General features: G+C 39.8%; 3 protein-coding genes across 3 annotated transcripts; all 3 read left to right on the top strand.

Annotated features, from left to right (window-relative positions):
• Window positions 1-3,765: 3,765 nt before the first annotated feature.
• LOC306752152 (GTPase IMAP family member 9-like) lies at window positions 3,766-5,246 on the top strand (the record flags this gene model as incomplete). Its single annotated transcript, XM_079235862.1, has 1 exon — window positions 3,766-5,246. One exon carries the CDS (start codon window positions 3,766-3,768, stop codon window positions 4,849-4,851), a length of 1,086 nt encoding a protein of 361 aa, XP_079091988.1. The 3' UTR covers window positions 4,852-5,246.
• A 3,189-nt stretch (window positions 5,247-8,435) lies between these two features.
• Window positions 8,436-19,871, top strand: LOC306752294 (GTPase IMAP family member 8-like). The gene is made up of 3 exons (XM_079236043.1): window positions 8,436-8,559; window positions 9,373-10,471; window positions 18,384-19,871. The coding sequence occupies exons 1-3, from the start codon at window positions 8,544-8,546 to the stop codon at window positions 19,489-19,491; spliced, it is 2,223 nt and encodes a 740-aa protein (XP_079092169.1). The 5' UTR covers window positions 8,436-8,543; the 3' UTR covers window positions 19,492-19,871.
• A 2,945-nt stretch (window positions 19,872-22,816) lies between these two features.
• Window positions 22,817-23,855, top strand: LOC306752295 (GTPase IMAP family member 9-like; the record flags this gene model as incomplete). The annotated part of the gene is made up of 2 exons (XM_079236044.1): window positions 22,817-23,708; window positions 23,845-23,855. 2 exons carry the CDS (start codon window positions 22,817-22,819, stop codon window positions 23,853-23,855), a joined length of 903 nt encoding a protein of 300 aa, XP_079092170.1.
• Between the last annotated feature and the right edge of the window lie 208 nt (window positions 23,856-24,063).

Below are 24,063 nucleotides of genomic sequence, written 5' to 3' on the forward strand. Positions count from 1 at the left end.
TATGAATCATATTGTTATGTAATTAGGCTGTTCACAAAGATGTTCCGTGGCCTGCTCTCGGTCGTCTTCGGCCCTTTCGGTTTATAATCTATTTTCTCAGCCTACCGTGAGCTAATCTGTCTGGAAACACACTGATGAACTGCTATAAACAACATAAATGATGCATCGTATATGATATAAATGATCTGGTTCTGATAAATGATCAAATGTACATCCCACACATGCTTCTGACTTCCCTCCACTCTCTCCCTGCTGGTCTCTGGAGTGATAAGCCCCCACATGATCAAGTTTTAAAAATCCATCCACTACATTTAATCTTAATAGCCTTGTGGTTTTTAAATTACCTGCTTATTCCACATATTTGTAAGTCTATACAGACACATGCACGCACGCACGCACCCACACACACACACACACACATACAGACACACACACACACACACACACAGAGAGAGACAGATTAGCTCGATAGAAAACAGCAAAGGATCAGACTCTCGTCTTGGCCTTCTGCTGTGAACAGCCAGGCTTCTGCTCACGCAACAATTGACAAAGCACATCTAGTATGAACCTGATGTAACTCTAAAAATGGGCTAAGAGGTGGAGGAGGTTGGAGCTGAATAAAACCTGGTTGCTGAAACACAGCCAAGTTCAAAGCACATGCCATGCTTTGCAGATTCAACGCATACAAAAAGTGTGGAGAAAATGTGCTCCAATCAGACACTTTACTGTACACATAGAACTTGTCTACCGTCATTCCTAGCAATCACTAGCTCTGTAGCACCTGGCGTTTTTACTGTCCCAGGACCTGATACCACTTTCTAGACCTCTTTCTAAGATATGACTTGTGAACTTCTCTACCCTCATTCACAGCTGCCAGCAGCTCTGTGACCACGTTTACTATCACACAAGCAGATACCACTGAGATCTATTTCTTCCTGTGCTGCTACTCCCTTATTTATCCGCCTGCAGTGTAGAAGTCCTGCCATCATGAATCATGAGATCATGAGAGACTTCTACCCCTTTGAAGGGGGTCAGACCAGAGTTAAGCTGAGCCCCACTCAGGTCAAGTACCAAGTCATGATACGTCCTCAGCACACAACAAAAGTTGGTCGTGACACAACACTGTTAACAGTTGTGTTTGTTTCCAGCTTCAGTCCACAGGGGGAGCTGTTAGGAACTATTTCCTGCAGTCTGCTGACATTTCTTGTAAATGGTGGCGGGAGGGGAGAGCAGCGGGTGAAGGGTGGAGTTCTGCAGGGGGAGAGGAAATAGCAGCTCAAGTCTGATAAACAGCAGACTCTTTTGCTGCCATGTGGAGCATTATGCCTGACTTACTTTCATAAGAGTAACTCATTCATTTCATCAATTCATTCATTCAGAAATGTATCACTTATGTTTTATTTTACAGGTTTGTATTTTTTTTAAATGTATTCATTTTAGCTTTATTTAATGACAGACACAATTGTGAGGCAAGTCTTTCATCACGATATCAAATGACATGCCTCTTCTGTGTAGGTAAATATAGGTGATTATATAGAGTAATTGCATATGGATTTAAAACTGAGTTACTAAAACAAAGCTAATATCCTCATATTGAGAATGTGACATTCTCTTAAAGCAGCTGGCCATGTGCATAATGAAGTAAATATGTAAGCAAAGTACTTACTTACAGCGTCATTTCTTTTAAGGTCTTTTCAAACGCAGAGTTGTTTCCCCCTTTGGTCCCTATTGGTATCACAAATGTTACAACATATTAGCACTTAAATCTAAAGAACCATTACCATAAAATACAGTGGAGAGACACAATAATAATAATAATAATAAAACTTTAATTTGATATAGTGCTTTTCTAAACACTCAAAGACACTTTATATAGGGCAGAGTCAAACAGAACAAACAAACAGAAATTGTTTGGTACAAAAGAAAACTGGAGAAGTTGCAACGGAATGAGTCAGGGGGTTAGCAGGTGAAGGGTAGTTTATGTTGTAATGTTACAACATATTAGCACTTGAATCTAAAGAGGTGTTACCATAAAATACAGTGGAGAGACACATTAACTGCTAAATAGTTTCTGCTTTGGCAAATTACTCTGATTCGGAACTAACAGGAAGTACTTTTTTCTGTGACTTCCTGTGTTTACTTTGAAGGCAGCTGATAACTGTCCGACTTGATTGCAGTTTTTTGTCAACGCCTCCTGCTGCGGCCGCTGCTCTCGTCTGGAGTCCATGCGAGGCGCAGCTCTAACGAACGAGCCTATTTACCCGTGCAGCTCCATTTTCATTTGTTAGGCGGAGCTAACAAAAATATAACTGCTGCCTTTTCCTGTGTTTACTGAAGGGGAGGGGGAGCTGTGTGCTGCTCTGAAGAAGTGCTGCCATTTCTTGTAAATGGAGGAGGGAGGGGGAGAGCAGCGTTTAAGGTCCATGTAACACAGGGACTTTCTGCATGTGGTCATCGAGATTAAATGATTGTCAAATTATTGTTTTTTTTATCCGTATTTTCAAAATGGGGTCATGTACGTGTTTTTAAAGGGCTCAACGTTCAAAACATTTGAAAGTACTGAAAATGTATATTACCTAAAGCTCTAGTAATAACTGAATGTGTCGAGTGACAAAGCTTGTGTGATATGTTTAAGCTAATAGTAAGACTATATTGATTAATTCATCTAGAATAACTAATGTCTCTTGCTTTCTTTGTTAGAGTACATATACTCATCCAAAATGATTCGACTGTATAATGTATTTGGTATATATTCTCACTTGTACTTATACAGTTATAGTTATATAGTTTCACTTTCTATTTGTGGGCGTGGTTTAGTGCATATAAGGTCGTTCTACCAGAGCTGCAGGAGACACACTCTGAACCGTCTGAACTTCAGCTGCAGGATCTTCTCCACTCTTTAACCCAAACATGGCCAGAAACTTTGGTAAGTCAGAACCTGTATCCATGTTTTAAAGTACAGTGATTGTATGGTGATATGGCAGTACTCACTGCTGAATCTACTTTCATGATATGTTCCTCTGTGCTCCTATAAACTAATACTTTATTAGACTTACTGGGTAGAACTGCTAATACATGATCTAGTTTTTCTGACTTTAGTAGCAAGACTGTAACCTGATTACAAATGATGGAATACTTATTTTCCTTTAAAATCATGATGTGTTGATCACTATAAAAATGTAAAATAAATGATAGTTTGTCAGATGAAAGTAGTTTTTGTGCTTAAATGTGTGAGTCTGAAGTTAATTTGTTCTGTTTTTGTCATTGTACTGTTGGGAGGGAGGTTCAGTTGAACCTTGTCTTTGATGTATTAAGTGATGCGACTGACAAACTGCTTTATTATTTACATTTTGATTTCATCAAGAAAAATATGTATTGTTAAAATCTTAGACACACTTAAAGAAATATGTCAGTGACAGAGTGCAGTTCCACTTTAAGCTGACAGAGGGAGTAGTTTAAAAGCCCTGCTGCCTTTTCATGTAAGTGGTGAACTGAACATTATGAATGTAAGCCACATTAGATCAGGGAGAGAAATCCTGATGAGAACATTCATTTGTCTCAAATGAAAGTTTGCAAGAAAAGTTGTAAATTGGAACCTCAACAAATGTAACTGTTTGGCTCTGTCAAAGCAGCAGAATGGATGCTTATATGCTTTTATATCTGTACAAGTTGCTCTGAGAACAATGTGTGTACAACCTGATGTATATTCTTATTCAGTGCCACTCTTTCTTCTACACAGGAAGCAGCAGAAACAATGATGAGGAAATGAGGATAGTGATGGTGGGGAAGACTGGGATTGGGAAGAGTGCCACTGGAAACACCATCCTGGGACGACAGTGCTTTGAATCAAAGTTCAGTGGAACGTCTATGACTGTAGACTGTTCCAAGGGCAAAGCTACAGTGGACGGGCAAAAGGTTGCTGTTATCGACACCCCGGGCCTGTTTGACACCAGGTTTGGCATGGATAAAACCACTAAAGATGTGACCCAGTGCATTTCTTACATTGCTCCTGGACCCCATGTGTTCCTGGTGGTCATCAGGCTGGGCAGATACACTGAAGAGGAAAAGCAGACCGTGCAGAGAATTCAAGAAATCTTTGGCCAGGCTGCAGACAGATACAGCATGGTCCTCTTTACTCATGGTGACCTCCTTGAAGACACTATTGAGGACTTCTTGGAGGGTTGCTCAGACCTGCAGGAACTTGTGGACAGATGTAATGGCCAATACCATGTCTTCAATAATAAGCTAAAGGATCGCTCTCAGGTCACTGAGCTGCTCCAGAAGATCAGAAATGTAGTCCAGAGGAACGGAGGACGCCACTACACTACTGAGATGTTCCAAGAGGCAGAGAGGGCAGTCGAAGAGAAGAAACAACACATCCTGATAGAGAAAGAAGAACAAATACGCAAAGAGAAAGAGCAACTGGAGAGGAAACTACAGGAAAAATATGAAAAAGAGATGAACAAAATGAATAAACGACTCCAGGCTGACAGAGAGAGGGAGAGGAAAGAGAGACAGGAGGAAATGAAGAGGGAGAGGGAGTGTATGAATGAGGAGAGAAAGAGGGAGAGGGAGGAGAGAGAAGCAGAGAGAAAGAGAGATAGCGAGGTGAAAGAAAAGGAGATGGCAAACATGATGAATGCAATGAAGGAACAGCATCAAAGAGAACTGAGAGAAGGAAAAGAACAGGTGCAGTCAAAGCATGAAGAAGCGGCCAGAGAGGAAGCTGAGGAGTTTAATCCATTATATCCTCTGGTAAAAGCTGGTCAATTAGTAGTTGATGGCGGAAAAGCAATAGTTCAAGGAATCAATCAATTAGGAAAAAAAATTGGGAGATTGTTTAAATTCTGATTGTCTCAGGCATCTAAAATACAGAAGAAGCCTCCAGAAGCTCCCACTGAGGAATATATGAAATACAAATGATTTCATCCACAGAACTATAATCTATTCCCTGTTTTTATTTACCAGGATTAATGACAATTAAAGTAATTTTGTAGTAGCGTAGAGACTATTGGGTAGTCGGGCATCATGTTATACTCTCACATTGATCTCCATTGTAATGATTTATTTTGAATAAGGCCCAAAGACGTATTCAATGTATTTAAGTTAACGTTTCAAAGTATTACATGTTCATTATTATTTTACATTACATCATTAACATTTGAATAAACCTCACAGTTTGTCATCAAATCATTCTTTTCACAAGTTATGTTATGCTGTACATGTTCATATGCTAAACTGATTTAGTAATAAACATGTGATATTAACACCAGAACCTTTTTCAGAGTCATAATTAACTGTTCAACCAAGAGTTCAAAGGTCCAAGTCTTCATCTAAAGTTTGACTCACTACTTTATATGAAACAGTAGTTATTTACACATACAAACAAATGTCTCCCTTAGCTGTGCCATGTTGTCATCAATTATCATTATGTTTAGCATAATGAATGTGTGTATGAATGTTAGTTACTGCTGATGGGCAGGTAGAACCGTAGCCCCTCCCAGTAGTGTATGAATGGGTGAATGATGACATGTAGCGTTAAAGCGCTTTGAGTGGACGGACGACTATAAATGATCTACACAGGTACAGGTCCATTTACCGTTTGTGTGTTTTGAAGTTGCTCTGTAAATAACATTCTGTGTTCTGCTTATATATAAGAAGTTAAAAAAAGGTAGACATTTAAATTCTATATGATTTTACTCCTAATATTGCATTCATGTGAAAATATAAAATACTGGTATGAATCTGTCTTTTAATAAACCCCGTCAGTGGGAGCTCTGATTAAACTTTTATGCAGAAATATGAATCATATTCTTATGTAATTAGGCTGTTCACAAAGATGTTCCGTGGCCTGCTCTCGGTCGTCTTCGGCCCTTTCGGTTTATAATCTATTTTCTCAGCATACTGTGAGCTAATCTGTCTGGAAACACACTGATGAACTGCTATAAACAACATAAATGATGCATCATATATGATATAAATGATCTGGTTCTGATAAATGATCAAATGTACATCCCACACATGCTTCTGACTTCCCTCCACTCTCTCCCTGCTGGTCTCTGGAGTGATAAGCCCCCACATGATCAAGTTTTAAAAATCCATCCACTACATTTAATCTTAATAGCCTTGTGGTTTTTAAATTACCTGCTTATTCCACATATTTGTAAGTCTAAACAGACACATGCACGCACGCACGCACCCACACACACACACACACACATACAGACACACACACACACACACACACACACACACACACAGAGTGGGACAGATTAGCTCGATAGAAAACAGCAAAGGATCAGACTCTCGTCTTGGCCTTCTGCTGTGAACAGCCAGGCTTCTGCTCACGCAACAATTGACAAAGCACATCTAGTATGAACCTGATGTAACTCTAAAAATGGGCTAAGAGGTGGAGGAGGTTGGAGCTGAATAAAACCTGGTTGCTGAAACACAGCCAAGTTCAAAGCACATGCCATGCTTTGCAGATTCAACGCATACAAAAAGTGTGGAGAAAATGTGCTCCAATCAGACACTTTACTGTACACATAGAACTTGTCTACCGTCATTCCTAGCAATCACTAGCTCTGTAGCACCTGGCGTTTTTACTGTCCCAGGACCTGATACCACTTTCTAGACCTCTTTCTAAGATATGACTTGTGAACTTCTCTACCCTCATTCACAGCTGCCAGCAGCTCTGTGACCACGTTTACTATCACACAAGCAGATACCACTGAGCTCTATTTCTTCCTGTGCTGCTACTCCCTTATTTATCCGCCTGCAGTGTAGAAGTCCTGCCATCATGAATCATGAGATCATGAGAGACTTCTACCCCTTTGAAGGGGGTCAGACCAGAGTTAAGCTGAGCCCCACTCAGGTCAAGAACCAAGTCATGATACGTCCTCAGCACACAACAAAAGTTGGTTGTGACACAACACTGTTAACAGTTGTGTTTGTTTCCAGCTTCAGTCCATAGGGGGAGCTGTTAGGAACTATTTCCTGCAGTCTGCTGACATTTCTTGTAAATGGTGGCGGGAGGGGAGAGCAGCGGGTGAAGGGTGGAGTTCTGCAGGGGGAGAGGAAATAGCAGCTCAAGTCTGATAAACAGCAGACTCTTTTGCTGCCATGTGGAGCATTATGCCTGACTTACTTTCATAAGAGTAACTCATTCATTTCATCAATTCATTCATTCAGAAATGTATCACTTATGTTTTATTTTACAGGTTTGTATTTTTTTTTTAAATGTATTCATTTTAGCTTTATTTAATGACAGACACAATTGTGAGGCAAGTCTTTCATCACGATATCAAATGACATGCCTCTTCTGTGTAGGTAAATATAGGTGATTATATAGAGTAATTGCATATGGATTTAAAACTGAGTTACTAAAACAAAGCTAATATCCTCATATTGAGAATGTGACATTCTCTTAAAGCAGCTGGCCATGTGCATAATGAAGTAAATATGTAAGCAAAGTACTTACTTACAGCGTCATTTCTTTTAAGGTCTTTTCAAACGCAGAGTTGTTTCCCCCTTTGGTCCCTATTGGTATCACAAATGTTACAACATATTAGCACTTAAATCTAAAGAACCATTACCATAAAATACAGTGGAGAGACACAATAATAATAATAATAAAACTTTAATTTGATATAGTGCTTTTCTAAACACTCAAAGACACTTCATATAGGGCAGAGTCAAACAGAACAAACAAACAGAAATTGTTTGGTACAAAAGAAAACTGGAGAAGTTGCAACGGAATGAGTCAGGGGGTTAGCAGGTGAAGGGTAGTTTATGTTGTAATGTTACAACATATTAGCACTTGAATCTAAAGAGGTGTTACCATAAAATACAGTGGAGAGACACATTAACTGCTAAATAGTTTCTGCTTTGGCAAATTACTCTGATTCGGAACTAACAGGAAGTACTTTTTTCTGTGACTTCCTGTGTTTACTTTGAAGGCAGCTGATAACTGTCCGACTTGATTGCAGTTTTTTGTCAACGCCTCCTGCTGCGGCCGCTGCTCTCGTCTGGAGTCCATGCGAGGCGCAGCTCTAACGAACGAGCCTATTTACCCGTGCAGCTCCATTTTCATTTGTTAGGCGGAGCTAACAAAAATATAACTGCTGCCTTTTCCTGTGTTTACTGAAGGGGAGGGGGAGCTGTGTGCTGCTCTGAAGAAGTGCTGCCATTTCTTGTAAATGGAGGAGGGAGGGGGAGAGCAGCGTTTAAGGTCCATGTAACACAGGGACTTTCTGCATGTGGTCATCGAGATTAAATGATTGTCAAATTATTGTTTTTTTTATCCGTATTTTCAAAATGGGGTCATGTACGTGTTTTTAATGTATTTGGTATATATTCTCACTTGTACTTATACAGTTAAAAATTCCTTCCACAACGAAAACCTCTATAAAAAGCTTTAGTTTCACTTTCTATTTGTGGGCGTGGTTTAGTGCATATAAGGTCGTTCTACCAGAGCTGCAGGAGACACACTCTGAACCGTCTGAACTTCAGCTGCAGGATCTTCTCCACTCTTTAGCCCAAACATGGCCAGAAACTTTGGTAAGTCAGAACCTGTATCCATGTTTTAAAGTACAGTGATTGTATGGTGATATGGCAGTACTCACTGCTGAATCTACTTTCATGATATGTTCCTCTGTGCTCCTATGAACTAATACTTTATTAGACTTACTGGGTAGAACTGCTAATACATGATCTAGTTTTTCTGACTTTAGTAGCAAGACTGTAACCTGATTACAAATGATGGAATACTTATTTTCCCTTCAAATCATGATGTGTTGATCACTATAAAAATGTAAAATAAATGATAGTTTGTCAGATGAATGTAGTTTTTGTGCTTAAATGTGTGAGTCTGAAGTTAATTTGTTCTGTTTTTGTCATTGTACTGTTGGGAGGGAGGTTCAGTTGAACCTTGTCTTTGATGTATTAAGTGATGCGACTGACAAACTGCTTTATTATTTACATTTTGATTTCATCAAGAAAAATGTGTATTGTTAAAATCTTAGACACCCTTAAAGAAATATGTCAGTGACAGAGTGCAGTTCCACTTTAAGCTGACAGAGGGAGTAGTTTAAAAGCCCTGCTGCCTTTTCATGTAAGTGGTGAACTGAACATTATGAATGGAAGCCACATTAGATCAGGGAGAGAAATCCTGATGAGAACATTCATTTGTCTCAAATGAAAGTTTGCAAGAAAAGTTGTAAATTGGAACCTCAACAAATGTAACTGTTTGGCTCTGTCAAAGCAGCAGAATGGATGCTTATATGCTTTTATATCTGTACAAGTTGCTCTGAGAACAATGTGTGTACAACCTGATGTATATTCTTATTCAGTGCCACTCTTTCTTCTACACAGGAAGCAGCACAAACAATGATGAGGAAATGAGGATAGTGATGGTGGGGAAGACTGGGATTGGGAAGAGTGCCACTGGAAACACCATCCTGGGACGACAGTGCTTTGAATCAAAGTTCAGTGGAACGTCTATGACTGTAGACTGTTCCAAGGGCAAAGCTACAGTGGACGGGCAAAAGGTTGCTGTTATCGACACCCCGGGCCTGTTTGACACCAGGTTTGGCATGGATAAAACCACTAAAGATGTGACCCAGTGCATCTCTTACATTGCTCCTGGACCCCATGTGTTCATGGTGGTCATCAGGCTGGGCAGATACACTGAAGAGGAAAAGCAGACAGTGCAGAAAATTCAAGAAATCTTTGGCCAGGCTGCAGACAGATACAGCATGGTCCTCTTTACTCATGGTGACCTCCTTGAAGACACTATTGAGGACTTCTTGGAGGGTTGCTCAGACCTGCAGGAACTTGTGGACAGATGTAATGGCCAATACCATGTCTTCAATAATAAGCTGAAGGATCGCTCTCAGGTCACTGAGCTGCTCCAGAAGATCAGAAATGTAGTCCAGAGGAACGGAGGACGCCACTACACTACTGAGATGTTCCAAGAGGCAGAGAGGGCAGTCGAAGAGAAGAAACAACACATCCTGATAGAGAAAGAAGAACAAATACGCAAAGAGAAAGAGCAACTGGAGAGGAAACTACAGGAAAAATATGAAAAAGAGATGAACAAAATGAATAAACGACTCCAGGCTGAGAGAGAGAGAGAGAGGAAAGAGAGACAGGAGGAAATGAAGAGGGAGAGGGAGTGTATGAATGAGGAGAGAAAGAGGGAGAGGGAGGAGAGAGAAGCAGAGAGAAAGAGAGATAGCGAGGTGAAAGAAAAGGAGATGGCAAACATGATGAATGCAATGAAGGAACAGCATCAAAGAGAACTGAGAGAAGGAAAAGAACAGGTGCAGTCAAAGCATGAAGAAGCGGCCAGAGAGGAAGCTGAGGAGTTTAATCCATTATATCCTCTGGTAAAAGCTGGTCAATTAGTAGTTGATGGCGGAAAAGCAATAGTTCAAGGAATCAATCAATTAGGAAAAAAAATTGGGAGATTGTTTAAATTCTGATTGTCTCAGGCATCTAAAATACAGAAGAAGCCTCCAGAAGCTCCCACTGAGGAATATATGAAATACAAATGATTTCATCCACAGAACTATAATCTATTCCCTGTTTTTATTTACCAGGATTAATGACAATTAAAGTCATTTTGTTGAAGTAGAGCTAGAGACTATTGGGTAGTCGGGCATCATGTTATACTCTCACATATATTTGATATGATGATTGATATTTTTTATAAAGATTTACTTTTAATAAGGCCTAAAGAGGTATTCAGTGAGTCATTTAACGTTTCAAAGTATTACATGTTCATTATTATTTTACATTATATCATTAACATTTGAATAAACCTCACAGTTTGTCATCAAATCATTCTTTTCACAAGTTATGTTATGCTGTACATGTTCATATGCTAAACTGATTTAGTAATAAACATGTGATATTAACACCAGAACCTTTTTCAGAGTCATAATTAACTGTTCAACCAAGAGTTCAAAGGTCCAAGTCTTCATCTAAAGTTTGACTCACTACTTTATATGAAACAGTAGTTATTTACACATACAAACAAATGTCTCCCTTAGCTGTGCCATGTTGTCATCAATTATCATTATGTTTAGCATAATGAATGTGTGTATGAATGTTAGTTACTCCTGATGGGCAGGTAGAACCGTAGCCCCTCCCAGTAGTGTATGAATGGGTGAATGATGACATGTACATTAAAGCGCTTTGAGTGGACGGACGACTATAAATGATCTACACAGGTACAGGTCCATTTACCGTTTGTGTGTTTTGAAGTTGCTCTGTAAATAACATTCTGTGTTCTGCTTATATATAAGAAGTTAAAAAAAGGTAGACATTTAAATTCTATATGATTTTACTCCTAATATTGCATTCATGTAAAAATATAAAATGCTGGTATGAATCTGTCTTTTAATAAACCCCGTCAGTGGGAGCTCTGATTAAACTTTTATGCAGAAATATGAATCATATTGTTATGTAATTAGGCTGTTCACAAAGATGTTCCGTGGCCTGCTCTCGGTCGTCTTCGGCCCTTTCGGTTTATAATCTATTTTCTCAGCATACTGTGAGCTAATCTGTCTGGAAACACACTGATGAACTGCTATAAACAACATAAATGATGCATCATATATGATATAAATGATCTGGTTCTGATAAATGATCAAATGTACATCCCACACATGCTTCTGACTTCCCTCCACTCTCTCCCTGCTGGTCTCTGGAGTGATAAGCCCCCACATGATCAAGTTTTAAAAATCCATCCACTACATTTAATCTTAATAGCCTTGTGGTTTTTAAATTACCTGCTTATTCCACATATTTGTAAGTCTAAACAGACACATGCACGCACGCACGCACCCACACACACACACACACACATACAGACACACACACACACACACACACACACACACACACACACACACACACACACACACACACACAGAGAGAGACAGATTAGCTCGATAGAAAACAGCAAAGGATCAGACTCTCGTCTTGGCCTTCTGCTGTGAACAGCCAGGCTTCTGCTCACGCAACAATTGACAAAGCACATCTAGTATGAACCTGATGTAACTCTAAAAATGGGCTAAGAGGTGGAGGAGGTTGGAGCTGAATAAAACCTGGTTGCTGAAACACAGCCAAGTTCAAAGCACATGCCATGCTTTGCAGATTCAACGCATACAAAAAGTGTGGAGAAAATGTGCTCCAATCAGACACTTTACTGTACACATAGAACTTGTCTACCGTCATTCCTAGCAATCACTAGCTCTGTAGCACCTGGCGTTTTTACTGTCCCAGGACCTGATACCACTTTCTAGACCTCTTTCTAAGATATGACTTGTGAACTTCTCTACCCTCATTCACAGCTGCCAGCAGCTCTGTGACCACGTTTACTATCACACAAGCAGATACCACTGAGATATATTTCTTCCTGTGCTGCTACTCCCTTATTTATCCGCCTGCAGTGTAGAAGTCCTGCCATCATGAATCATGAGATCATGAGAGACTTCTACCCCTTTGAAGGGGGTCAGACCAGAGTTAAGCTGAGCCCCACTCAGGTCAAGAACCAAGTCATGATACGTCCTCAGCACACAACAAAAGTTGGTCGTGACACAACACTGTTAACAGTTGTGTTTGTTTCCAGCTTCAGTCCACAGGGGGAGCTGTTAGGAACTATTTCCTGCAGTCTGCTGACATTTCTTGTAAATGGTGGCGGGAGGGGAGAGCAGCGGGTGAAGGGTGGAGTTCTGCAGGGGGAGAGGAAATAGCAGCTCAAGTCTGATAAACAGCAGACTCTTTTGCTGCCATGTGGAGCATTATGCCTGACTTACTTTCATAAGAGTAACTCATTCATTTCATCAATTCATTCATTCAGAAATGTATCACTTATGTTTTATTTTACAGGTTTGTATTTTTTTTAAATGTATTCATTTTAGCTTTATTTAATGACAGACACAATTGTGAGGCAAGTCTTTCATCACGATATCAAATGACATGTCTCTTCTGTGTAGGTAAATATAGGTGATTATATAGAGTAATTGCATATGGATTTAAAACTGAGTTACTAAAACAAAGCTAATATCCTCATATTGAGAGGGGGGTTAGCAGGTGAAGGGTAGTTTATGTTGTAATGTTACAACATATTAACACTTGAATCTAAAGAGGTGTTACCATAAAATACAGTGGAGAGACACATTAACTGCTAAATAGTTTCTGCTTTGGCAAATTACTCTGATTGACAATTGATTTGTGGCTTACGTAAAAATACTTATCTGAGACAAATATACATATGACATTTGTAAAATCTTGAAAGTATTGTAGTAAATATGTGTATCTAATATATTAAAATGCGGTTAATCAAACTGCATAAGAGCTCTACCCTAAAAAAGCCAAGAAAATGTTTGTAATCCTGGACACATTTACCCGTGCAGCTCCATTTTCATTTGTTAGGCGGAGCTAACAAAAATATAACTGCTGCCTTTTCCTGTGTTTACTGAAGGGGAGGGGGAGCTGTGTGCTGCTCTGAAGAAGTGCTGCCATTTCTTGTAAATGGAGGAGGGAGGGGGAGAGCAGCGTTTAAGGTCCATGTAACACAGGGACTTTCTGCATGTGGTCATCGAGAGTAAATTATTGTTTTTTTTATCAGTATTTTCAAAATGGGGTCATGTACGTGTTTTTAAAGGGCTCAACGTTCAAAACATTTGAAAGTACTGAAAATGTATATTACCTAAAGCTCTAGTAATAACTGAATGTGTCGAGTGACAAAGCTTGTGTGATATGTTTAAGCTAATAGTAAGACTATATTGATTAATTCATCTAGAATAACTAATGTCTCTTGCTTTCACTTGTACTTATACAGTTAAAAACTAATTCCACAACCAAAATCTTAAAAAAAAAAAAAGCTTTAGTTTCACTTTCTATTTGTGGGCGTGGTTTAGTGCATATAAGGTCGTTCTACCAGAGCTGCAGGAGACACACTCTGAACCGTCTGAACTTCAGCTGCAGGATCTTCTCCACTCTTTAACCCAAACATGGCCAGAAACTTTGGTAAGTCAGAACCTGTATCCATGTTTTAAAGTACAGTGATTGTATGGTGATATGGCAGTACTCACTGCTGAATCTACTTTCATGATATGTTCCTCTGTGCTTCTATAAACTAATACTTTATTAGACTTACTGGGTAGAACTGCTAATACATGATCTAGTTTTTCTGACTTTAGTAGCAAGACTGTAACCTGATTACAAATGATGGAATACTTATTTTCCCTTCAAATCATGATTTGTTGATAACTAGAAAAACTGTAAATAAATGATAGTCAGATAAATGTAGTTTTTGTTCTTAAGAATGTTGAGTCTGAAGTTAATTTGTTCTGTTTTTGTCATTGTACTGTTATTTGGGAGGGAGGTTGAATGGTCTTTTGGAGGAAGGTTCAGTTGAACCTTGTCTTTGATGTATTAAGTGATGCGACTGACAAACTGTTTTATTATTTACATTTTGATTTTATCAAGAAAAATGTGTATTGTTAAAATCTTAGACACCCTTAAAGAAATATGTCAGTGACAGAGTGCAGTTCCACTTTCAGCTGACAGAGGGAGTAGTTTAAAAGCCCTGCTGCCTTTTCCTGTAAGTGCAGAACTGAACATTATATATAGAAGCCACATTAGATCACGAAGAGAAAGCCTGATGAGAACATTTATCTCAAATGATGTTTGCAAGAAAAGTTGTAAATTGGAACCTAAACAAATTTAACTGTTTGGCTCTGTCAAAGCAGCAGAATGGATGCTTCTTAGGGCCCGAGCACTGACGTAGTCAGAGCGGAGGACCTATTGTTATTCTATCGTTTCTTATGATTTGTTATTCTTGTTATTTGCGGTCATTGTGAGGGGAAAAGAGGTGCTTGGGCTAAACCTACATATTTAAAAATGTCCTACACCTATCTGACTCGGCAAAAATACCAATCTCATTTGGGTGTCGGAGAAAAGCTGGAAAAAAATAGCTCGATAACTCCCCTATAGTTGTATGTACGTCAATACACAACTTCTAACTCACTTTGCCTATCCTCACAAAAGTTGTAGCATATGTCAACATCGTGTCCCTTAAGGTACCCACATTTTTTCATACTAGGGATTACATCTGATTGATTTCTACTTCTGGGAATATGATGTTGAGACATTTGCAGGGAAAAGTTATCAAAGCATTTTAAAACAAAACTATATCGAACTATGTGAGTGCAGAGCAGCGGCAAAAAACTCAAGTCCGGGACGGACTAGCCTGTCAATCACTTATCACACGTAAAAAAAGAGAGCGCAACTGCGCGGTTATGGGTACGGAAACTGTCGCCGGCGATAAGATGTAACATGCAAACAGGATGCAAAACTAAGATTACGTAACTCCTCGAATATTTACGCCATCGATGTAATTCCAACGGATTCTGAACGCTAAAAAGCGTAGCATTGCGGTCCATGGTAATGGTAAAAAAAAAATTTAAAAAAAACGCCAGCAAGCTTCTCTGTGGGGGAAGGAGTGGAAGAGAGCAGAGCAGCAGCAGAGAGCAGGGGAGAGACGCTGACTGGCTTTTCACTGGCCTTGCTTTTGAGTGGTGTTTTCTTTGGAAATAATATGTTGGGGTATAGTTTCTGAGAGTTCTGCCTCTTGCTGGACCACCTAAACCCCCCACTAAAAGCCACTTTCCTGTCCACACAAACACAAAGAAGGACAGTGGGAAAGGGACAGACTGAAAGTCATTCTGGGGAGGAAACAGTGTACTAGCTGCCTGTAAAAGCCTGTCTGGATGTGTGAGTAGTGCAATAATGAGTTCTGTCTTCAGCTGGACAGGAACTGCTTAAGGGAGATAAACAAATCTCTAAAACGCCTGGACACGGACACATATTAAAGCCTATAACATGGACACTGAATGCTCTATACAAACAAAACAGTTTGAGAAGATGTAAAATAGGTTAAATTGAATTTCTGTAATCTCAAAAGCTTTGGTCACGTTCATTTTCAATTGTATAGAAGTGAAATGGGATGAAAATTCAAATACGTTTCTTTACATTTTAGTTTTTACGCAGTGTTTAAAGCCTTCATAACATAATGACAAATACTTGCCATATTTTGAAAGTTACATTTCTCCTGAAAAAAATAGCAAAATAATTTTGATCACAGACAGTCGATGCTCCACAAACAAAAGGCCAACCTGATTATGCTTTGGAGAAGGACTTAACAAAGAAGTTCAGGAGTGAATGGAGGGACACTGTCCTACGCAGATTTCACTTGATGGCCAATCGTCATCTTCCGCTAATGGCGAGTTATCTGGACTTATCCAGCCTGCTGGCCCTATGGACTAGACTAAATGATTGGTTGTGTTTGTTCTTTCTTGGAAAAACAAACAAACATGTAATGCAAAGCAATGTCTTCTTAATTGCTGTTGTAGGCTAGTCGTTGCTGCGCTGCTGTGCTCCGCTCCATTTCGGACAAACACCGGACAGTGTGTTGTTGTTGAGTGTGTTGTTATCGTGATTGTTTTTACTGGATGTGTTAGCCTAATAATTTTAGACCTTTTTAGGCCAATATTTTTAAATGTCTCGTTGTGACTGAATCTGCCATCTGCTGATCTTTCAATACAATATATTTTGGGACTTAATGTGTTGCTTGATTGCTGTGTGCATTGATTGTTGGAAAGCAATGTAAGCCCCTCCCACAAATCAGTGCCTGGCGCCGGGCCTGAATCGGCTCCATGTTTCTCATATGTCATGACCTCCTGACCCTGAAGAGATCCATATGATCATTTTGAATCCTAGTCATAGCGCCGCCTAATGGCAACAGGAAGTTACATGTTTTCTACTTTTATACCCTCCTTGTTAAGAGCAGGACCCACGAGCAGACAACAAGGCGAGGTAGCTTGTTTCAAAAGAACAAGGCTTACTAGGCAGGGTTCGGTACACAGAAAACCACACACGGACATCAAAAGACAAACTGGCACAGGACTGGGAGTTGACAGACTAAATACACAGGGAACGAGGCAGGTGGAAACAATGTGGGCGGGGCTTGCAATCACACAGGAGGGCGGCACACGAGGAGGGAGGAGTCTGGAACGAGAGACAAGACAACACTACAGCAACAGATAGAGAACACAAAATTACCCAGGCATAACACTCCTCCCAGTGGTGTATAGTAACGAAGTAGAACAACTTTGTTACTGTACTGTTATCTGTACTTTACTATTTATATTTCTGTTGACTTTTACTTTTACTTCATTACATTTTGCAAAGAAAACTGATACTTTTACTCCGATACATTTTCCCTGAAACCTTCGTTACTTGCTACAAAATCAAATCTATCTTTAGAAAAAAAATGAATCATGAGACCAACATCGGGGACTGTGGTGGAACACAGACTCCATGCAAGCAGGTTTGGCGAATCACACTATTATGCATTTGCCCTCTACAACCTCTAGTCCAGTGGGCGCATATACATATACCGGTTACATATAAGACAATATTTTCACGGATCGGGTCCCGTTTCGGGGTGACGGGAGACAACGACACCCGACGTGTGTTCTTATGTCCAGTCTACTCATTAATTTATAACCCGCTGCACAAAGACAGCATGTTGAAATGGAAGCAGATTTTCAGAGCTTTTTTATCTCAGGATACTCTGCCGGCAGTGGCGGTTTATAAACTTATAAACTTACATTTCTCAATTGCACAAATCCTTCAACAGAACATTTGAATAACACACTTAAGAGAATCAATGCACACAATTCTGTGCATAAAAGTGCCAAATATATATACTATCAGATATAGAAAAAAATTAACAAGAGCAGAGATACAATAATATAAAATATTAAGAATAATATACAAATACAATATAGAATAAATAAACACACATGTAAAAACACACTAAAGAAAATCTAATTATTACACTATTGCACTAAGAACAGAAAACACAAACCAAAACTAAAACTTAACCTTCCTGGCCTTCCTTGATGCAAAATCATCAATAATGTCCTCATATGAAAAATGTTTTATTTTGAAAAAAGACCGGATACATCCGTCTGTGCGTAGCCTCAAACGTAACATCTTGACACATGTCAAGAGGTTACGTAATACGTTACCCCAAAAGTGAAACTTAAAAGTCTGTTACAACTCAGTGTTCTGGATTAAAATCAAAGCAGAGTTACTGAGATCTGAAAACCTGCCTCCATTCCAACATCCTGTCTTTGTGAAGCACATAAAGTGCACATAAAGGTTTAAGTTAGCTTAAGCTGCGAGCATCTTTAATTTAAATATATATTTTTCTTTTCTATCTGTAAGTTGCTCTGAGAACAATGTGTGTACAACCTGATGTAGATTTGTATTCAGTGTCACTCATTCTTCTACACAGGAAGCAGCTTAAACACTGATGAGGAGCTGAGGATAGTGATGGTGGGGAAGACTGGGATTGGGAAAAGTGCCAGTGGAAACACCATCCTGGAACGACAGTGCTTTGAATCAAAGTTCAGTGGAAAGTCTATGACTGTAGACTGTTCCAAGGGCAAAACTACAGTGGACGGGCAAAAGGTTGCTGTTATCGACACCCCGGGCCTGTTTGACACCAGGTTTGGCATGGATAAAACCACTTTAGATGTGACTCAGTGCATTTCTTACGCTGCTCCTGGACCCCATGTGTTCATGGTGGTCGTCAGGCTGGGCAGATACACTGAAGAGGAAAAGCAGACAGTGCAGAGAATTCAAGAAATCTTTGGCCAGGCTGCAGACAGATACAGCATGGTCCTCTTTACTCATGGTGACCTCCTTGAAGACACTATTGAGAACTTCTTGGAGGGTTGCTCAGACCTGCAGGAACTTGTGGACAGATGTAATGGCCAATACCATGTCTTCAATAATAAGCTGAAGGATCGCTCTCAGGTCACTGAGCTGCTCCAGAAGATCAGAAATGTAGTCCAGAGGAACGGAGGAAGCCACTACACTACTGAGATGTTCCAAGAGGCAGAGAGGGCAATCGAAGAGGAGAAACAACGCATCCTGAAAGAGAAAGAAGAACAAATACGCAAAGAGAAAGAGCAACTGGAGAGGAAACTACAGGAGGAATATGAACAAGAGATGAAGAAAATGAATGAACAACTCCAGGCTGAGAGAGAGAGGGAGAAGGAAGAGAGAGAGGAGGAAATGAAGAGGGAGAGGGAGTGTATGAATGAGGAGAGAAAGAGGGAGAGGGAGGAGAGAGAAGCAGAGAGAAAGAGAGAGGAAGAGGAGAAAGAAAAGGAGATGGCAAACATGATGAATGCAATGAAGGAAAATCATCAAATAAAACTGAGAGAAGGAAAAGAACAGGTGCAGTCAAAGCATGAAGAAGTGGCCAGAGAGGAAGCTGAGAAGTTGAATCCATTATATCCTCTGGTAAAAGCTGGTCAATTAATAGTCAAGGGTGGCTTGGCGGTGGTTTTAGGAATCAAAGAATTAGGAAGAGCAATTGAGAGTTTGTTTGACTTCTGATTGTAGAAGAAGCCTCCAGAAGCTCCCACTGAGGAATATATGAAATACAAATGATTTCATCCACAGAACTATAATCTATTCCCTGTTTTTATTTACCAGGATTAATGACAATTAAAGTAATTTTGTAGTAGCGTAGAGACTATTGGGTAGTCGGGCATCATGTTATACTCTCACATTGATCTCCATTGTAATGATTTATTTTGAATAAGGCCCAAAGACGTATTCAATGTATTTAAGTTAACGTTTCAAAGTATTACATGTTCATTATTATTTTACATTACATCATTAACATTTGAATAAACCTCACAGTTTGTCATCAAATCATTCTTTTCACAAGTTATGTTATGCTGTACATGTTCATATGCTAAACTGATTTAGTAATAAACATGTGATATTAACACCAGAACCTTTTTCAGAGTCATAATTAACTGTTCAACCAAGAGTTCAAAGGTCCAAGTCTTCATCTAAAGTTTGACTCACTACTTTATATGAAACAGTAGTTATTTACACATACAAACAAATGTCTCCCTTAGCTGTGCCATGTTGTCATCAATTATCATTATGTTTAGCATAATGAATGTGTGTATGAATGTTAGTTACTCCTGATGGGCAGGTAGAACCGTAGCCCCTCCCAGTAGTGTATGAATGGGTGAATGATGACATGTAGCGTTAAAGCGCTTTGAGTGGACGGACGACTATAAATGATCTACACAGGTACAGGTCCATTTACCGTTTGTGTGTTTTGAAGTTGCTCTGTAAATAACATTCTGTGTTCTGCTTATATATAAGAAGTTAAAAAAAGGTAGACATTTAAATTCTATATGATTTTACTCCTAATATTGCATTCATGTGAAAATATAAAATACTGGTATGAATCTGTCTTTTAAAAAACTCTGTCAACTTTAGCCTGAATAACTTTAGTCTCTCTCTGGATGCTGCCAAGATGTGTATGCATGCCATGCTCCTTCCCCATATATCATATTGCATTACATGTTGGGGGCAGGCTGGTGAAACAACCATAAGACCACTGGAATCCCTATATAAACAAACTCTTAAAACGTTGGACAAAAAAACATTGGATTTTCATCACTGTAGGATACTGGAGAAATACAATCTGCTGAGCTTTGTAAAATTTAGACTATTTTCAAATTTGTGCATGGTCTATACAATTCTAAATGGTTTGGCCCCTCCTCCACTGCGTGACCTTGTGTACAGTCGCTCAGTGAGTTCCATCAGATCCACCAGAATAGCATCCGTATGAGACTGCACCATTCCATTTCGCCGCACTGCATTTGGGCAATCATCAGTGGTGGCAATTTTTTTTTTTGGTAGGGCCATCTAATCCCAGTATGATTCAAAGCAAAAAAAGGTATCACGCATTACTACTTTGCAGTTAAATATTTAACATTTATTCCAACACTTTGACATAATAAGGACATCTTATTAATACAATGCAGTATATTATACACACACACACACACACACACAGAGAGAGAGAGAGCCAACACGCACGCCAATTTCCTTAAAACGACAACATTGATTGACAAACAGTTTCCAAATCGATGGCCCCACGACGAGCATGGCGCAGCAGAGACGTGCACAGGGCAGTTGAGAGGTGGTTTGTATTACTTACTTTTAAAGGTTTTTATTACTTACTTTTAATGTGCTGTACTGTAGCTTTATATTGTGTGTTCTCCTCACCACATATAATGCTGTATTGTGTCTTTTATCCTGTACTGTTCGCTGTTTGTATGGTCTGTCAAGGGACTGCAGATGCAAATTAGCTGTTGCTACAATCTGGTACAGTGCATCAAATGGTGACATTTATGTTTTAACTGTACATGGTCCCTTTTAAATAAAGATATACAAAATACATTTTAAAAAGTAAATTACACGCGCGGCTGTTTAATCTGCGTGCGCGCGTGGAGCTCATTTGCGCCCCCGGATTTTGACAGTGATTTGCCTTCAGACATTTCATTTGTTAGGCGGAGCTAACAAAAATAGAACTGCTGCCTTTTCCTGTGTTTACTGAAGGGGAGGGGGAGCTGTGTGCTGCTCTGAAGAAGTGCTGCCATTTCTTGTAAATGGTGGAGGGAGGGGGAGAGCAGCGTTTAAGGTCCATGTAACACAGGGACTTTCTGTACAATACAGCAGGGCCGGATAAAGAAGATAATCAGGAGACAAACTGTGATACTGAATCAGCCTTTTTTTAAAGGCAGAATTCAAACAGAACATACAAGTCAAACAACAGTGGGAACTTTCAAAGCAAAGTTAAGTTTTAGGAAACGCTGTGACAAATAAGCCAGCATGTGGTCATTAAGAAAAACTTTTCTCCACACAAGTTTCATATTTATCTGGGATATACCAGTCATTATCAGGACTGTATGCAGAGTTAAATGATTGCATTTTTTAAATCATTATTTTCAACCTGAGGTCATGTATGTGTTTTTGAAACACACTCTGAACCGTCTGAACTTCAGCTGCAGGATCTTCTCCACTCTTTAACCCAAACATGGCCAGAAACTTAACTAAGTCAGAACCTGTAACCTCGTTTAAAGTAGAGTGATTGTATGGTGATGTAGCAGTACTCACTGCTGAATCTACTTTCATGAGATGTTCCTTGAGAGAGATTGAATACTGAATTAGACTTACTGGGTAGAACTGCTAATAAATGATCTAGAAAATGATGATTCTGGAAAACCTTTCCCTTAAAAATCATGATTTGTTGATCACTAGAAGAAAAAAAATGATAGTGATAGTCAGATAAATGTAGTTTTTGTTGTAAGTGTGAGTCTGAAGTTAATTTGTTCTGTTTTTGTCATTGTACTGTTATTTGGGAGAGAGGTTCAGTTGAACCTTGTCTTTGATGTATTAAGTGATGTGACTGACATGAACAGTTTTCATTATTTACATTTTGATTTTATCAAGAAAAATCTTTAAAATCTTAGACCCCTTAAATAAATGTGTCAGTGTGGATAGGTGGACAGGTTTCCACCTTGCAGTTCCACTTTAAGCTGACAGAGGGAGTAGTTTAAAAGCCTTACTGCCTTTTCCTGTAAGTGCAGAACTGAACATTATGAATGGAAGCCACATTAGATCAGGGAGAGAAAGCCTGATGAGAACATTCATTTGTCTCAAGTGAAAGTCTGCAAGAACCTCAACAAATGTAACTGTTTGGCTCTGTCAAAGCAGCAGAATGGATGCTTATATGCTTTTATATCTGTACAAGTTGCTCTGAGAACAATGTGTGTACAACCTGATGTATATTCTTATTCAGTGCCACTCTTTCTTCTACACAGGAAGCAGCAGAAACAATGATGAGGAAATGAGGATAGTGATGGTGGGGAAGACTGGGATTGGGAAGAGTGCCAGTGGAAACACCATCCTGGGACGACAGTGCTTTGAATCAAAGTTCAGTGGAAAGTCGATGACTGTAGACTGTTCCAAGGGCAAAGCTACAGTGGACGGGCAAAAGGTTGCTGTTATCGACACCCCGGGCCTGTTTGACACCAGGTTTGGCATGGATAAAACCACTTTAGATGTGGCCCAGTGCATTTCTTGCGCTGCTCCTGGACCCCATGTGTTCCTGGTGGTCATCAGGCTGGGCAGATACACTGAAGAGGAAAAGCAGACAGTGCAGAAAATTCAAGAAATCTTTGGCCAGGCTGCAGACAGATACAGCATGGTCCTCTTTACTCATGGTGACCTCCTTGAAGACACTATTGAGGACTTCTTGGAGGGTTGCTCAGACCTGCAGGAACTTGTGGACAGATGTAATGGCCGGTACCATGTCTTCAATAATAAGCTGAAGGATCGCTCTCAGGTCACTGAGCTGCTCCAGAAGATCAGAAATGTAGTCCAGAGTAATGGAGGACGCCACTACACAAACAAAATGTTCCGAAAGGCAGAGAGGGCAATCGAAGAGGAGATACAACGCATCCTGAAAGAGAAAGAAGAGCAAGCACGCAAAGAGAAAGAGCAACTGGAGAGGAAACTACAGGAGGAATATGAAAAAGAGATGAACAAAATGAATAAACGACTCCAGGCTGAGAGAGAGAGGGAGAGGAAAGAGAGACAGGAGGAAATGAAGAGGGAGAGGGAGTGGAGGGAGTGGGTGAGAAGGAGGGAGAGGGAGGAGAGAGAAGCAGAAATGGAGAGAGAGGAAGAGGAGAGGAAGAGGCACATAGAACATCTGAGGAAATGTCTCCAGGAACAGTGTGAGAGAGAAGTGGAAGAGGAAAGAGAAAGATTGAGACGGCAAACAGTGCAGCGTGCTGAGAGGGATGAAGATTGTACAATTCTCTGATGTGGTTTTCCTGTTAGTCTTTGTAATTGTGTGCTCCTGTGCTGCAGTGAAGAACTGAATCATGTCATTACTGTTAATCATTGCATCATGTATTACATACCTCAACAAACAATTTAAAGTCCAAAATATCATGTTGAATTTAAGAGAACTGCTGCCTTTTCCTCCAGGCTAACAGAGAGGGAGAGGAAAGAGAGAAAGGAGGAAATGAAGCGGGAGAGGGAAGAGAGAGAATCAGGGAGGAAGAGGATAAGGAAAAGGAGATGGCA

The sequence above is a fragment of the Taurulus bubalis genome (genome assembly GCF_910589615.1).
Source record: "Taurulus bubalis genome assembly, chromosome: 20".
NCBI classification, from domain to species: domain Eukaryota; kingdom Metazoa; phylum Chordata; class Actinopteri; order Perciformes; family Cottidae; genus Taurulus; species Taurulus bubalis.

Coding starts and splice junctions, on each gene's coding strand:
- LOC306752294 (XM_079236043.1), top strand. Junction 10,472..18,383: donor GGAAAAAAAATTGGGAGATT/GTTTAAATTCTG, acceptor CTACACAGGAAG/CAGCTTAAACACTGATGAGG.